General features: G+C 55.9%; 1 protein-coding gene across 1 annotated transcript; it reads right to left on the minus strand.

The window, feature by feature from the left end:
* Positions 1–61: 61 nt before the first annotated feature.
* Positions 62–14,170, minus strand: Iqca1l (IQ motif containing with AAA domain 1 like). The gene is made up of 19 exons (XM_003469766.3): positions 14,160–14,170; positions 13,413–13,740; positions 12,456–12,569; positions 12,125–12,310; positions 9,725–9,796; positions 8,357–8,562; positions 7,635–7,719; positions 7,149–7,259; positions 6,957–7,032; positions 6,535–6,641; positions 6,075–6,158; positions 5,921–5,982; positions 4,516–4,598; positions 3,531–3,638; positions 3,030–3,229; positions 2,387–2,473; positions 2,045–2,222; positions 1,636–1,871; positions 62–1,100 (listed from the first exon to the last, which is right to left on the minus strand). The coding sequence occupies exons 1-19, from the start codon at positions 14,168–14,170 to the stop codon at positions 996–998; spliced, it is 2,439 nt and encodes an 812-aa protein (XP_003469814.1). The 3' UTR covers positions 62–995.
* Positions 14,171–14,705: the final 535 nt, after the last annotated feature.

Below are 14,705 nucleotides of genomic sequence, written 5' to 3' on the forward strand. Positions count from 1 at the left end.
CTGGCCAGGCAGGGCCAGCGTGGAAGGTGCACGACAGCACACGCAAGCCCATTATAAACAGTCCCATAAATAGCCCCTGCTGGCCCTGCCCCAGAACCCAGCTGGGAGGAGCAGAACGGGAAGACAGCCCAGAGAAGGAAGCTGTTTGCCAGGTTCCCACCTATTCAACTCTTCCCAGAGAGCAATGGGGCTCCCCAGAGTTCCCTGGCCCAGCCTATCCTCTGTCCACTCTGTCCTCTGAGCCACTCTGTCCCCAGCAAAGGGGACCCCCAGACACCCCTATGCCCCAAGCAGGAGCTGTGTCCTGCTGGTGGTGGGACACAGGGTGCAGAGCAGATGGGGTGGCACGAAGGTCTCTGGGGGAAGGAGGTGGTGACAGGCACAAGGGGGCATAGGTTCCACCCATACGCTGGCCTGGCCCAAGGGCCCTCTGTGCCCCACGGCCACCCAAGCACCTCCCTCCCTCCCTGACTCCACAAACTTGTCTTCTAGACCAGTGGAACTCTGAGCCAGAAGGGAAATCAGAGAGCAGCTGGAGCAACCTCTCCCAAACTTTCAAAGTGTGGAAACCAAGGCCCAGGTCACCTAGGGAGCCCATGGCAGCAGGGTGAAAAGAAGGAACAGCTGGCTTTTCTCTTTCCTCACTGCATTCCTTCCTTCTCCCCACCTCCTCTTTTCTCCCTCCCTCCTTCCCTCCTTCCTTCCTTGCTATCTTTTCTCCTTCAAGCACTTCAAGGTGCAAGGGAGCTGGAGGTTGGCACAGGATGGTGACAAGGATCGGGCAATGGCCCGAAGGCAGGATGTGGGCTGAGGGCAGAGGGAGGTGGAGGTGGGCAGGGCAGGGCAGGGCAGAGAGAGGGTGGCATGGCGCAGGAACAGATGGATGGCTGAGACACGGTGTCCCCGCCACCCTGGCCTTTATGCTTCTGCCTATCTGTTAGGCTCCAGGCCTGTCCATCGTTGCTGCCTGACCCAGGTACCATCAGGCCCAGCTTTCATTTCTTTTTCTTCTCCTTGGCTAGTTTGGCCTCTTCAGCCTGCAGCTGCTCCTTGCTAACTTTCATGTTCTTCTTGGCCAGTGGGGTCTTGAAGTACCAGTCCTGAATGGGCAGGAGGACAGAGTGAGTCCAACAGGCCGAGCCTAGGTCTTTCCTGCCTCACTCTCCTCTCTTTATTGATCCTGTGTCCTTCTGTCCTGGGAGTCTGGGGGTCCTGTCCCAGCTGGGGCTTTGCCTTGCTCCACAGCAAATACTCTAGCCCAGCTGGATGTACAGTTGCACGCCAGTACTCAGGAGGCTGAGGCAGGAAGACTGCTGTGAGTTCAAGACCAGCCTGGGCTACATAGTGAGTACAGGTCAGCTTGAACTACATAGCAAGACCCTGTCTCAAGAACAAAAGAAAGCTGGGTGTGGTGGTGCAATCGAGAAGTTGAGGCAGGAGGGTCATTGTGAGTTCAAGTCCAGCCTGAACTGCAGAGTAAAACCCTGTCTCAAAAAAGAAAGAAAGAAAGAAAGATAAAAAGAAGAAAAGAGCCAAAACCAAGTGAAACAAAACAACTCCAGAACACAGTGTCAGCCGTCCATGCACCCTTCCCCCCAAGGCCTCTTTTTGGGTCCCCGAGCCCAGTGACCTCACCTTCAAGGTTTCCTCCTCTTCATAGTACACTGGGTCCAGCTTTGCCAGCTGCCCCAGGAACTCGGAGGCACCCAAAGGCCACCGGGGCAACAGCAGGAGCCTCCGGTCGGTCAGCACCACCTGGGTGGCTTTGCGGATGTAACCGGCCGTGTAACCATCAGACACCCTGGCCAGGGCGCTGAGGTCCAGGCTTGGGGTCACCTGTGTCCGGGCCTCTATCAGATGCCTCCAGAGCACTGTAGGCAGTGGAGGTACTGGAGTGAGGGTTGGGGACGCAGGCCAGCCTGGCCTGGGGGGACGGAGCAGCTCCTCTCCCCAGGGCCAAGCGCCCTGGCCTGTTCCCAGGCAGCAGGGGCAGCGATGGAAGTGGGGCGCAGGGGTCCTCCACTAGCCCAGCCCCCACTCTCACCATAGCGGGAGTTGTAGTCAGGCCGGGGCACGAAGAGGATGCGCTGGTACAGCTGGCACAAGCCCCTCATCTCTGCCAGCTGTGGCCGCCCCGTGGTTCCTATGAGCATCACGCGGTCCCCGGGACCCAGCAGCCTCATGGCTTTGCCCAGGTCCTTCTTGATGCGCTTTGGGTCCATCTTCCCGGGAAGGGAGTCACTTAGGGTTGGGATATGGCGACCAGGCCCATGCCCAGCCCCATGGCAACCCTGGGCAGCTGATGAGGCTTCCAGAGGCAGAGGGCACTCATCAAAGGCCTTCGCCCTGTCCCTCTGCCCGGGTTCTGCCCGCCTCTGCTCCTCACCCGACTCTCTTCTTTGGGGATCTTCCGGTAGAAAGTTTTCTCAGCGTCTCCAATCCAGATCACAGAAGGCTGGAGCAGCCGGGCCACCTGGACAGACCAGGGCAGCAATCAGATGGAAGATGCCTCTGAGCAAGGGCCGTGTTCCCTCAGACCCAGGATTTGGGTTGACCTCAAGGGCCCAGCTGTGCTCCCCTCATCCTTCCAGCCCTCTGCACACTTCCATGGTGCACAATGTAAACCAAAGTCCCTGTCCTCCATGGGGGTAAGGGGAGCACATTACACCTCATCTTCATTTTGTTTTTGTTTTGAGATGCGATCTCACTTTGTAATTCAGGCTGGCTTTGAACTCACTATGTAGCCAGAACTGGCTATGAACATGTGGGGATCCTCCTGCCTCAGCCTCCTAAGTGCTGGGATTACACATGTGTCACCAAGCCCAGTTATTCCTGATCTTACTGTGGAAAGAAACCACCCTGCCTCCTACCTTCCCCAGCATGGGGGCTTCAGGAGGACCCAACCTCCCAGCAGGGCTTGGAAGGGAGACCTGAAACCCCACCCCACAGTCAGAGAGGTGACCCCAGAGCATAAAGCCCAGCCTACTGTGACAGCCTAGACCCAAAACAGGAAGCCGGGGGCTGCAGACCTTGAAGACCATGTGCATCATCATCTGTGCTGCACTCTTGCCAAGGTATTTGTTCTTCAGGTTTCCAGGTGACAAGTCGAACAGGTTGGCTCCAGTTTCTGTGCATACTGCATGGACCAGCATCTTCTTCCCCGTGCCAGAGGGACCCACCAGGAGGATAGATCGGATGAGGGGAGCCAGGGAGTGAATGTCTGCAGAGCCTGGAGGAAGGTGACAGCCCAAGGAGGTAGATAAGAGTCCCACTGTGTAGCCCAGGTTGGCCTCTAATTTGTGGAAATCTTTCTGTCTCTGCCTCCTAAGGACTGGGATTGCAGGTGTGTACCACCACACATGACTCAATTTTTAGGGTGATGCCCAGCAGCCCCTGAGAAAGGCAGGAGTCCAGCAGGGACTTATGGCTCCTGGGGAGAGGAAGCCCAGCTTGGCTGAGGAAGCCCACCTTGGTCATCGTTGCCTGAGCCCCAGCCCCCTCCAGCATGGCCCCTTTTCCCCAGGCCTCACCCAACCGCAGGACTCCATACAAGGCCATGTTCTGTCGCACATCAAACAGGGAGGGCATGGGCAGCTTGTTGGCCAACATCAGCGTAGACCCCAGATACAGGCAGTCTCCTGAAGGAACAGGGAAGGTGGCCTGGTGACTAGCACTGGGCCTGTGGGATGATGTTATGGATCAAGAACTTAATGTCAGCTGGGTTACATCAGCATGGTGCTGAGTGTAGATGCTCCACCTGAGGAAAGTTGCCAGCATAAATAGAGACGTGGAGAAGGAGAAGCTATGTGTTGAGGCATTGTGGGTTTTCCTAGGAGTTGCTGTTTGAGCCGTTGGTTCTCCTGGAGAAGCTCTGTCCTCACATAGAGCTTTGCTTTCTGGCTCTGGATGGGAAGATGTGTGCTGCTTCGTCTCCAGGATGAACTCATCACGCTGGCTTCTTGGCATGTACCCAACTGTGCTTGTCGTGGGAGGAGCTCAGGGCCTCCATGTTGCTCAGGATGGCTGTGGTGCCTTTCAGGACAGCCCTAGTCTTTGTTGTGAGTGTGACTTCTTGGCTCCAGCGTAGAACCCTCATCCCACCAGCACAGCTCCTTCATCTTGCTGGCATAGACTTTCTGGCTTCCACTGATCTTTGGGCCTTCCCAGTGTGAATCCGTAAAAGAGACTGGTTGAGTCCTTCTTGTGGGCTCTGGACCTCCAGTTGGACTCTTGGGAGGCATTGTCATGAGCTCTGAGTTTTCATCTGGGACATTGCTGTGGGATTTATGCCCTTGACTAAATATTCTATGTTTTTGGTGTTGTGGACAGATTTCCTGCAGTTTCTTGTGTTAACTCTGGGTGACCATCATAAGACAATATTATAAACTCCATGTCCTGATTCTAATTGTTCTCCTCCCAACCCTTGACTACAACAGACCACGCTGGAGGAGAGGCCGGAAGCCCAGCTGGCTTCCTCAGAGGTCTGGCCTGAGGCAGGTGTGGGGCGGGGCTCACCTACATAGTCTTTCAAGGCCACCCTGTCACTCTTCTTTAGAAGGCCAGAAACCACCAGCTCTTCGTACAGTGAGTCCAGGGACCTGGCAGGACAACGGAGACCCCAAAGACATTAGCAAGAGAGGGACAGGGAGAGAGCTGGGGCTGTCAGCAGAGGAGAGGGGTCAGTGGTTCCTGCCCACAAGCCTTTTTTTAAAGAATAATCTCCTTGGGTTTTTAATAATTTTTTTCTTTCTGTTCTTTCTTTTCTCTTTCTTTCTTTTTCTTTCGTTTGTTCGTTCTGGTACTGGGGATCCAACTCATCACCTCACACTTACCAGGCAGGCTCTTGTGCCACTGAGCTCTTTTCTTTCTTTTTTTTGGTATGGAGGATTGAACTCATGACCTCATGCAAGCGATGGAGCCACAGAGCTACATCCCCTGCCCTTAATGATTTATTGGAATGCGTCTGCACATAACGGCCACCTTCGCTCCTCTCTCCCTCCATCTCTCAGCCCCCTTCCCAGCTGCAAAAGATCTAATTTGCTCTTTATTTATAATTTGGGTTTCTCCTATGAGAGAAACCATGCGCTATTTAAGCTCATGTGTATCTGATTTATTCCACCTAATGTTGTGGCTACAAGGCGCTTCCGTTTCCTCAAGTGAACCCCGCTTTGTGGCACAGTAGTGCCGCCCTGTGTGCAGGTACCACGTTTTCTTTACCCACTCATCTGCTGATGGACAGAGAGGTCCCTTCCTGGAGTCAGCAATGGTGAGCTGTGCTGCTGCAAGTGGGGTATGCTGGGGTCACCGTTGTAGGATGCCTTCAACTCTTTCAGGCAAGTAGTAGGTCCCCCAGTCTCCGCGGTCAGAGACACACACAGCAGACAACAGAACCAGAAGCTGCAGGCTGCCCACAGTGGGCACCCCAGGGAATGACGGGGATGTGAGCAGGACCAGCAGCCTCCAGGACACTCCCTGTCAGCCTCTCCTGCCCGAACACCATGAGTGGTGGACTCTGGCCCTCTTCCTGAAGCCAGTTTAGGATATGAGTTCCCGGAAGAGGTGGCAGGCAAGGCCCTGATCCCAGTGGACTGGTGACATGAGAGGAGCAGGTAGAAAGGGGCATAGATGGGTCCGTCCCTCAGTGCCGGGTGAGAGAAGCACAGGGGGGACAGCCAGGGGGACAGAGCTAATGCAGGCAGAGGCTGGAGGACCGGAGAGGACGATGGTATCTCGAGCCCCATTTAGATATTAGTCTGTGCCCTCATTTCCGAAGGCAGGAAGTCGGTGACCAGGGCCAAGCATTCAGAGAGGTGACACAACTTCCCAAGTCCATCCAGCTGCAGAACTAGGACCTACAGTCAGGCCCCCCACCCTAGCACGGGCATGGGCACCACTCATGGGACAGTGGGAACGGGGCTACCTGTCTGAGGTCAGGTCTTTTTCCTTCTTCTTCTTCTTCCCAGTTTTCTTGGCGGGTTTCTTCTGGTTGGTGATGGGCTTGTGGGTCACTGTCCTCGGCCTCCACCTCCCCACCCTAGGGTGCCCTCCCCTGCCGGCCACAGCCTCTTCTCTACCTTTGGAGTCTTCAAGGGCCTCTCATCCTCCCTGTCCACTGCCAGACGCAGGTTTTTCAGCTCCTGCCGCATGAGCTCATCCACCTGGGGACATGGTGGGGACACAGCAGAGACTGTGGAGGAAGGCAAGGGGCTGCAGCGTGGCAGGTGGTCAGAGAGAAGGCGGAGCCTCATGGAAGAGCCAGTGAGAAGGGAGGAGGTGGCAGGGACCCAGCATGTTTCCCTTCCCCTCCTCTCCTGTCTGTACATGGGGGCCCTAGGAAGATGGGGTGCCAGGGCCACAGATGGAGCAAGAACTGTGCATGGGGCAGTGAGGCCTGCAGAAGAGGAACAGAGCACTGAGCTGGGGGCTGAAGGCCAGAGAAAGCAGCAGGAGGGGAGGAGGGGTGGCAGTGCTGCTGGGGCCCGCAGCGGGGAGGCCATGCAGGGCTGTCCGAGGGTCCCCAGCACAGCCTCTCACCTGCACACGGATTTCCACTTCCAGTTCCTTCTGCTTCTCCTTCCGGAGGATCTCAGGGTCAAAGCTCTGGCTGGGGTGTTTGCTCTCATTTCTGTTCTCCCACATATCTGGTCTCACAAAATGAAGGGTACGTGAAGCCATGAAGCCAGAGTCTCACACATGCTTGCACACACGCGTGTACACACACAGGTACACATGGGGCTAAGGGGTCCACCCATTCCCACTTGGCATTGATTCTATCCAGGGCTTCACCCCAAGGCCTGCAGCCACAGGATTCAGAACCAAGCCCATGACACCCTGACCCAGGGACTCTCCGCCACCCCTTCCACAGACACAGCAGCTGCCTTACACCTACCCAGCAGGTGCCCACTTCCCCACCACCAAGGCCCTAACACTGACCCGTCCCAGCCCCCACATCTTACTTGTGTATTCCTGGTGTCCCGCGGTGATCCCAGGAATAAATTTGGAGGGCAGCACTTTCAGCTCCGTGTCCACTTCCTAGAACAGAGACGCCAGTGCCCTGACCACTCCACCTCCACTAGCTGCCATCTCTGATTGCCCTGTACCCTGCAGCCTGATTCTTCCTTGCCCGCCTGTGCCAGGGACCATCTTACCCTTTTCTTGACCTTATTTTCCTTCCTTTTTTTCCTCTCCTGGTCTTTCTCCTTACTTGTCTCTTTCGCCTTCATTTTGCTCTCCTGGGGCATCTCCAGTTCCATTTTCACCTGCAGCCAATGACAAATGTCTGTGGACCGGGAGATCTCACAGGACTGAGAGAACTCATGGCCTGGGCCAGCAGGGACCGAGGATGTTGCCAGGGTCCAGATGGCTGAGCGTGCAGACTGCACTGGGCTCCCTGAGAAAGGGCTGTTCTGACCAAGGTGGCCACTCAGTCCTGTGTTCTGGACACCTGAAGCCACAGTGGCCCCAGACCATTTCCTCTCAGGGGCCAGGGCTAGTTTCTCCAGGCCCATACCATCTTTCTAGCCCTCTGATCATGGTCACATCTGTGCCCACTGAAGCTGACCCTCCCCATCCTACCACCACTCGCATCTTATACTCACTATTCTCTGTGAACTCCTGTCCCCCTTCTAGGGTACCTGCTCTGGAGTCTTGTCAGCAAAGATCACACAGGAACCACCTAATGACTCATCTGGATAATCAGGGAACCGGCCAGTGACCGCGCTGTGTGGACATAAGATAGTTGGAGACGGATGGGTGGGAGGGTAGGCAGATAGATGGACAGGTGATTGAGTAAGCGGACAGATAGATGAATGGGTGGACAGACAGATGTAAGGATGGGTGGAAAGATAGAAAGATGTAAGGATGTGTGGACGGATGGTACTAGGATGATGGATGAATACATGGTTGGGTGGAAGGTTAGATGGATGGATAGATGGATAGATGGTTGGATGGATGGATGGATGGATGGATGGATGGATGGATGGATGGATAGAAGGGAAGACAATGTATGGATGGATAGAGAGATGGAGGAGGAGAACAGAGAGAGGAAAGAGGAAAGGAATAGGCAGTTATGGAGTGCACAGGAGAGACTTCTCTGGGGCCATTTGTGCTCCTTCCGCATCTCATCTGGTGTTTTCTCTTCTCTAAAAGGGAAGGAGTGTGGAGCTGGTCTGTACACTGGAGGTTCATGGTTTAAACCAAGAGTGCCAGCAGAGTTGGGGGGAGTTGGGGCGGAGGAGGAGGAGCAAAAGGCCAATCTGGACTAGAAAGAAAGGGCTGGAGAAAGGGGCAGGAGCAGCTCAGGGGGTGCTGGGGAGAGGAGGGAATGAAGGGGGACCCTGAGGCTCTGGACACTGACCGGCACTCAATAAACCACTGTCGGATTTGCTCCCTCATTGCCTCCTTCATGATGGGTCCCTCGGTCTCAGCCACAGTTTCCCTAGCTTTCACCTTGGCCGCTTGGAACTCCTCCTCCATCTCCTTCTGGAGGGCTCGCCGGTTCTCCTCCCAGAGGGTGGCCTTCTGCAGGATGCCCAAGTGCTCTGCCTGGCTGGACGCAGGGAGCTGGGGGACATGGGGACAGAGGCTGGGGCTAAGGGCGTGAGCGGTGGGGCGCACCTGCCCCCACTCCCCACCAGCACAGCGGGCTGGAACCGCAGGCTTGCCTGCATCAGGAGAAATTGTGCTCCTTGCTGAAGCTCATCTGTGTAAATTACTCCAATAATGAGTTTGTTGAAAACATCCAGGCTGGGGGGGCCCCTGCCCACCCTCCCTGAAGCCTCTGGCCCCAGCCCCCAATGCCCCACCCGCGGCCGAGTTGGCAGCCACTCTTGAAGCCACTTTCCCGCCTCATTGGCTCCCAAATGTATTTTAAATATCACTCTGCGCAGAGACAATTACTGAAAACGCTGAGCCCACACTGCTGATGGGCCCGGGCGGCCGAGCTCATTCCTCACCTACCACCGTGCCATGCCCCCCCAACTTCTTCCCTCAGACCCAGCCACATCCCTCTGCCTGCTCTCCCTCCTGGGGGTCCAGCTCTCCTGCCCCCCAACAAGTCTCTGACCTCTGCTCCCACCCAGCGGCCCCACCTGCTGAAATTTGGTGCCTCCCCAGGGAAAAGCCCTTCCCTCCCATCTCAAGATCCGCCCCCCTGCCTCGCCCCCACGCCCTCCTGTGTCAACCAGGCCCCTCTGCCTCATCCCTGCCACTGCCTGTCTGTCCCAGAAACTACCTGTACCAGGACACAGTCAGAGAGCAGATTCAGGTATCGGGCAGCTCTGCCTGTACACACACACACACATGCACGCACACACACACACACGCACCAAGCAGTCCACACTCAGCCATCCTCCCTGCACAGCTGAGGAATGGTGAGTCTGGGCCCCAGAGTGAGTGGGGAAGCTTGTGGCCCACAGAGCCCTGGCTTGGAATGCAGCCTGGCCCAACGCATATGTCCTTGGGGGGCCCAGGACTGTGCTCCTCCTCCTTTCACTGCCACCCAAGCCTCTCCATCCAGCTGGGCAGGGGTGCAGGGCTGGGATGCTCCACGATACTGAACCCCCATATCTGAGCTCTTGCGGGGGCTCTAGAAGGAGGGGTGTGAGTGACATGCCTCAGCGGCTTTCCTTTCCTCTGCTTTTCTCTCTCCCAGGATCTGGGGCCAGTGGGAGTGGAGACTGAGGGCACTGTGGGGCTGTGTGTCCCCCTGTGGCCGGGGGCTCACCATGCCGATGAACTCCATCTCTGCTCGCCGGTCCTGCTGGGTGCGCCTCCTCTGCACATGACCTTTCCATACCTGGGACAAGGACACACGGTGCTCAGATGCAGTAGGGTGGGGCTCAGCCTGGCAGCCTCCAGGACTGAGGCAGAGAGGGTCCAGGCTGGGCAGGAGCAGCAACTCCATGGCAGGAGCTCACCTAGTTACCACTACAGGCACTTTGTTTTGGTTTTGTTTTTTCTTGGTCCTGAGAATGGAACCCAGGGCCTTTGCACTAAACTACATCTCCATTCCTTTTCTGGTATTTTATTTTGAGACAGGATCTTGTCAAGTGGCTAAATAAATAACCCAGGCTGGGCTGGAATTTGCTATCTTCCTGCCTTAGCCTACCACAGTGCTGGGATGACAGGCCAGCACACCATGCCCAGGGAACTGGGCCCATGACTTTCCCCCAATCACACTCGTCCTGGGGACAGTGGGTGCGAGGTAGGCAGACAGCAGAGTGGCAGGGCCAGCATCCAACCTGAGCTCCCTGTTTCTGTGCTAGTACCCCCACAAGCAGGGTGAGCCTCTGGTACTCTCCAGCTTGGGTCCTTCAGCTCCTGTAGCCAGCACAGGATGGCTCACAGTACTTGGGCAGATTATGTGTCCTTGCCTTTTATATGTGTGCTGGACAGAGAACTCTAAGGCTAGAATGTGTATTTCCATAGTTTTCATGTCAAGGCCAGCATGCCACACATGATGGACACAGGTGAGCCCTGTGACATGGAATCCTCCACTTGGCTGGACACTGGTGTGTTGTCCACATTCAAGTGCAGGTAGGATACTCAGTGTCCTGAGTAGTAAAGTAAACCTTGTCCCCTTTGGGAAGGACGTACAAGGTATGATCACAAAGTATAGTGAGGGTTTAGCTTTTTAAAAATGATACTTCATCATGAATCTCCCTCAAAACCCTTCCCTTGCTTCAACGACACCAATCCCAGCATTCTTGCAACTTTGGGCAGTCGCTCTGGAAGTCACTCGTGTCTTTAGTTGGCCCTCAGGCTGCCGCAGTGTCCTGTCTGGATCTCACATGCTGACTTTTTGTGGCATTCTGAGTTTGGAAGAGTCAGAATCACACGGGGCTGGAGCCGGTGACTGAGACGCATGAGGAAGCAGCAACGTGTTTTTACAAGCTGCCTTTTCATAGGGTGGCCCCGGGCAGCAGCAGTCACCACCTCTGTGACCACCTCTGTGACCACCTCATAAAGATGTGGAAGAGGACTTCCGGAGCTGTGCAGAAAGGAGCAGGGTGATGGGATGTGTCCGGAGCTGGGAGAAGACTGTGAGGGGATTAATGGCAGTGTGTCTTTTACTGAAACAGAATTTTAAAAACAGCCTCTATTGTGATTTCCCCTGTACCTTCACAGGATGGTGTCTGTTTGATGGTTTGGTCTTGAGGTTTTGGGGAAAGGGATGCAGCCTTTCTCTAGCAGACTGGGAAACAGAAATCATTAAGGCGGTGGGACTTGAAAGACAGAAAGCAGGACAGGAGGTTGACTTGAGACAGAAACAAGGCCCAGCCTCACATCTGCGTGGGGTTCTGGAAGGAAGCAGCGGCAAGCAACTAGGGGATGTAGCACAACAGTGGCCTCCAGAGCACAAAACAGCCTCCCCTGCACCCACAGCTTCGTCGGGCCTCTCTGGCGCTGGCAGCCACGGCTGCAGCATTTCTGGAAGTAGAGAAGCCGGACTGCACGGCTGTCCATCGAGCTGTCAGGTGGTTGGCTGGTCTAGAGCCCAGGGCGTACAGGAGCAGGGTGGGTGGCTGGTGCTATTTCGATGCTGAAGAAAAGGGAACCCAAGGAAGACAGAGCTTCAGGTTACTTAGCTCCCAGTCATCCTCAGACTCCAGTTCAGCCCGATGCACAGCGTTATGTTTTAGTAGCTTTCTTTTCTTTTTTTTTTTTTTTTTTTGGTTTTGTTTTATAGTCATAATTTTTGGAATGATCGTTTGTTGTTTGGGATTCTTTCTTAGATTTTTTTGTTTTTTTGAGACAGGGTCTCACTATGTAGTCCATACCAGCTTTGAACTCACTGTGGATCCCAGACTGGCCTTAAATTCATGATAATCTTCCTGCCTCAGCCTCCTGAGTGCTAGGATTACAGGTGTGCACCAGCACGTCTAACTCTATTAATCTTCGTTTTAACACTAATTATGTTGCTGGGGCTTTGACGGTACCCTACGTCAAATCCATTTGAGGACAGAGATACAGACTGAAGAATATTAAGCAAGGAAGACAGATGTAGACAAAAGCCCCAGTGCGCCCTAGCCAGGGGACAGCAGAATCCAGGCACCTGCAAAGCTTAGAAGGCTTCTTGGAGGAGGTGGCCTCACCTGGCCAGCCTTCTAGGTACTGCTGTTACCTTCTGTATGACCACAGCTGCCTCGTCCTGACTGAACTTAGGCCCTGTGTCCTCCCAGACCTTCCGATCCCGGTCCTCCTCTCTCCGAATCTCTCGCATGAAGGCAGCTCGGAGCCGGCCCTGCCGTGCACGCTCCATGGTTTGCACCAAGATTACGGCCTGCGTCCTGGGCATTCCTGGAGGACTCTGGGTAGAGCAGGGAACAGAGCAGGTGACGTGAGGGACTTGCATCCAGGTTGGGCAGACACCACAGGACACATGGGGATGTGGTCCTCCTGGGCCAGTAGGGGTCCTCGGGACAGAGCCTCTGTGCCTGGCAGTGCCCCTTTACCTCCTGGGTCACCTCCATCCTGGACAGGATCTCAGCCAGCTTCTGCTGCCGCTCCTTCACCACGCTGGACTGCTCCAACTGGAAGTATTTGGGGATTGGGACCTCGAGGTCGGCCTTTGAGACGTAGGGAGGGAGGAGGGTCAGGTACAGAACTCTGGTTGTGCAGCCATCCATTGCCAACTGAGCTGTCTCCTGTCCTCCAGGCCCCACGTTTTGGGTCACTGGGTAGAGTCCCCCAAAGGTCATCCCTTCCTTCCCCTGCCCCCTTTCTGGCCCAAGTTGAATTTTTATTTTTTGAGACAGGATCTTGCACATAATTTCAGGCTAGGCTTGACCTCTCTATGTAGTTCAAGCTGGCCTCAAATTTGGAGTGATTCTCCTGCCTCAGCCTTCCCTGTACTGGAGTCAGAGGGCGGTACCACCACACCAACTTTTCTTTGTTCCCCTCTCAGTTGGGCTCTGGAGGATCCTGAGAAAGTCCGTGCTCAAATCCAGCTGGGCTTCACTGGGGTGCTTTGACTCTGCAGATTCTTGGGTCCTCCCCCAGACACCCCCAGGGCCTGAGAAATCTGCCCCTTTCCCAAGCCAGGTCAGGGAACCGCTGAGGCTGGCTGGGCAGAGCTCAGGCCAGAACCCTAGCCTTGGAGCAGGACTGGCTGGTCTAGAGTTGGGCCTTTGCCACAGATCACTGGGGAACTGCCGCAAGGTGGGGGGGCAGGGATGGCAGGCTCGTGTGCAGCCGCAGATTCCAGCGACCAGCAGATAGTGGACCAGGCCAAGCTGCTGCCCAGGGACCCCACTGGAGTGGAGGAGCCCCGGGTGGACCTTCCTAACCCGCGCCCAGCAGCTGCGACCTGCACCCCTCGCGTCTCCCCAACTTGGTGAGGCCTGAAGCCCCCTCCGGAGACCAGACCCCGTCACCCTGCCGCTGTCACAGCCCAGGTGCTGGCCACGCACCGGGGTCAGCATGAGGTCCTGCAGCACGTGTTCCAGGCAGTGGGTCTCGCACAGGTCCACGCGCACCAGCTCGTCCTTGAGCTCCAGCACGCGTCCCGCCACGCTGTCCAGCAGGCGCCGCACGAGCAGGCGCTTCTGCGGCTGCACCATCTGGTCGTAGATGGCGTCGAAGCGGCGCAGGAGCCCCAGGTAGCGCAGGTAGAGCACGGCGAGCCGGTACCGGAAGGCCTGGCGCTCCCGGCCTGGCACGGCCTCCAGTAGGGCCTGCTCTCCGCCCAGCAGCTCTTGCAACGTCCCATGGGAGGCCACCCAGAGGCTCTGGTAAGCTCTGGAGGGGGCAGCACAGGGGCGCTTTTTGGGGTGCCCTAGGAGGGGTGCCTCCCAGGTGCCAAGTACAAGCTCCAAGTGAGGGGCTGCCAGGGGGCTGTGGGAACTAGCCTGGCTGAAAGAAGGGGTTAGACTGGGGTGCTGGACACCCGGCGGGGGAGCAGGGAGAATGGAGGACAGATAGCATCCCTGTGGCCAGGGCTCCTGTGAATGGGAGAGGCCAAGATAGACACCGAAATGGCCCTGGGTGGTGGCTGGGGAGTGGCCTGAGGGATTGGAGTTCCAGAGCCTGGCATGGTGGCACACACCTGTAATCCCAGCACTCAGGAGGCTGAGGCAGGAGGACTGCCAAGAATTCCTGAATTCTCCACAGTTTAACTCGGTCTCAGGGCCCCCAAGAAGCCCCCAGCCCTCACTCACCTCTCCGACATTGCGCCTACGCCTCACACTACCCTTTGTGACCTGACCGGAGCCCACAGAACCTGGCAGGTTCTCCTGAGCTAGGGCAGAACAGGCTGGATTTAGGGTTCTGACTCAGGGTTCTAAGGCTGCGGGGCACCTGTCTAGGAAGCTTCCCGAAAAGCAGCTCGAGGAGGGTGGCACGGGTGAAGGTGGGGCAGCCTGCAGGACACAGTGGTGACTAAGAATAAAATAAAATAGCTGTCAACACTTATAGTCACCTTAAGCTGTGACGCTGTGGCTAAATGTGTCCTAAAAGTGTTATTCTGAGACTTCCCATTCAGAGGAAAGGTTCCTTTTTTTTCTTTTTGAAGTCAGTTTTAATAGGCTACACATGTTGTTCTTTAATGTCAAAGGATCCTCCCGCCTCAGCTTCCCCGGCTGCTGGGGATATAGACACGCACCACTGTATGGAGCTCCTCGGCTTCCTCTGCAGTTGCCTTTGCCCCTCTTTTTTAGGGGAGTGGTGTCGGGGTGGAAACCAGGTCCTTGCATATGCTGAGCACA

Source organism: Cavia porcellus, unplaced genomic scaffold, assembly GCF_034190915.1.
Source record: "Cavia porcellus strain 051 isolate PalLab524CR breed Dunkin Hartley unplaced genomic scaffold, mCavPor4.1 scaffold_6, whole genome shotgun sequence".
Taxonomy (NCBI): domain Eukaryota; kingdom Metazoa; phylum Chordata; class Mammalia; order Rodentia; family Caviidae; genus Cavia; species Cavia porcellus.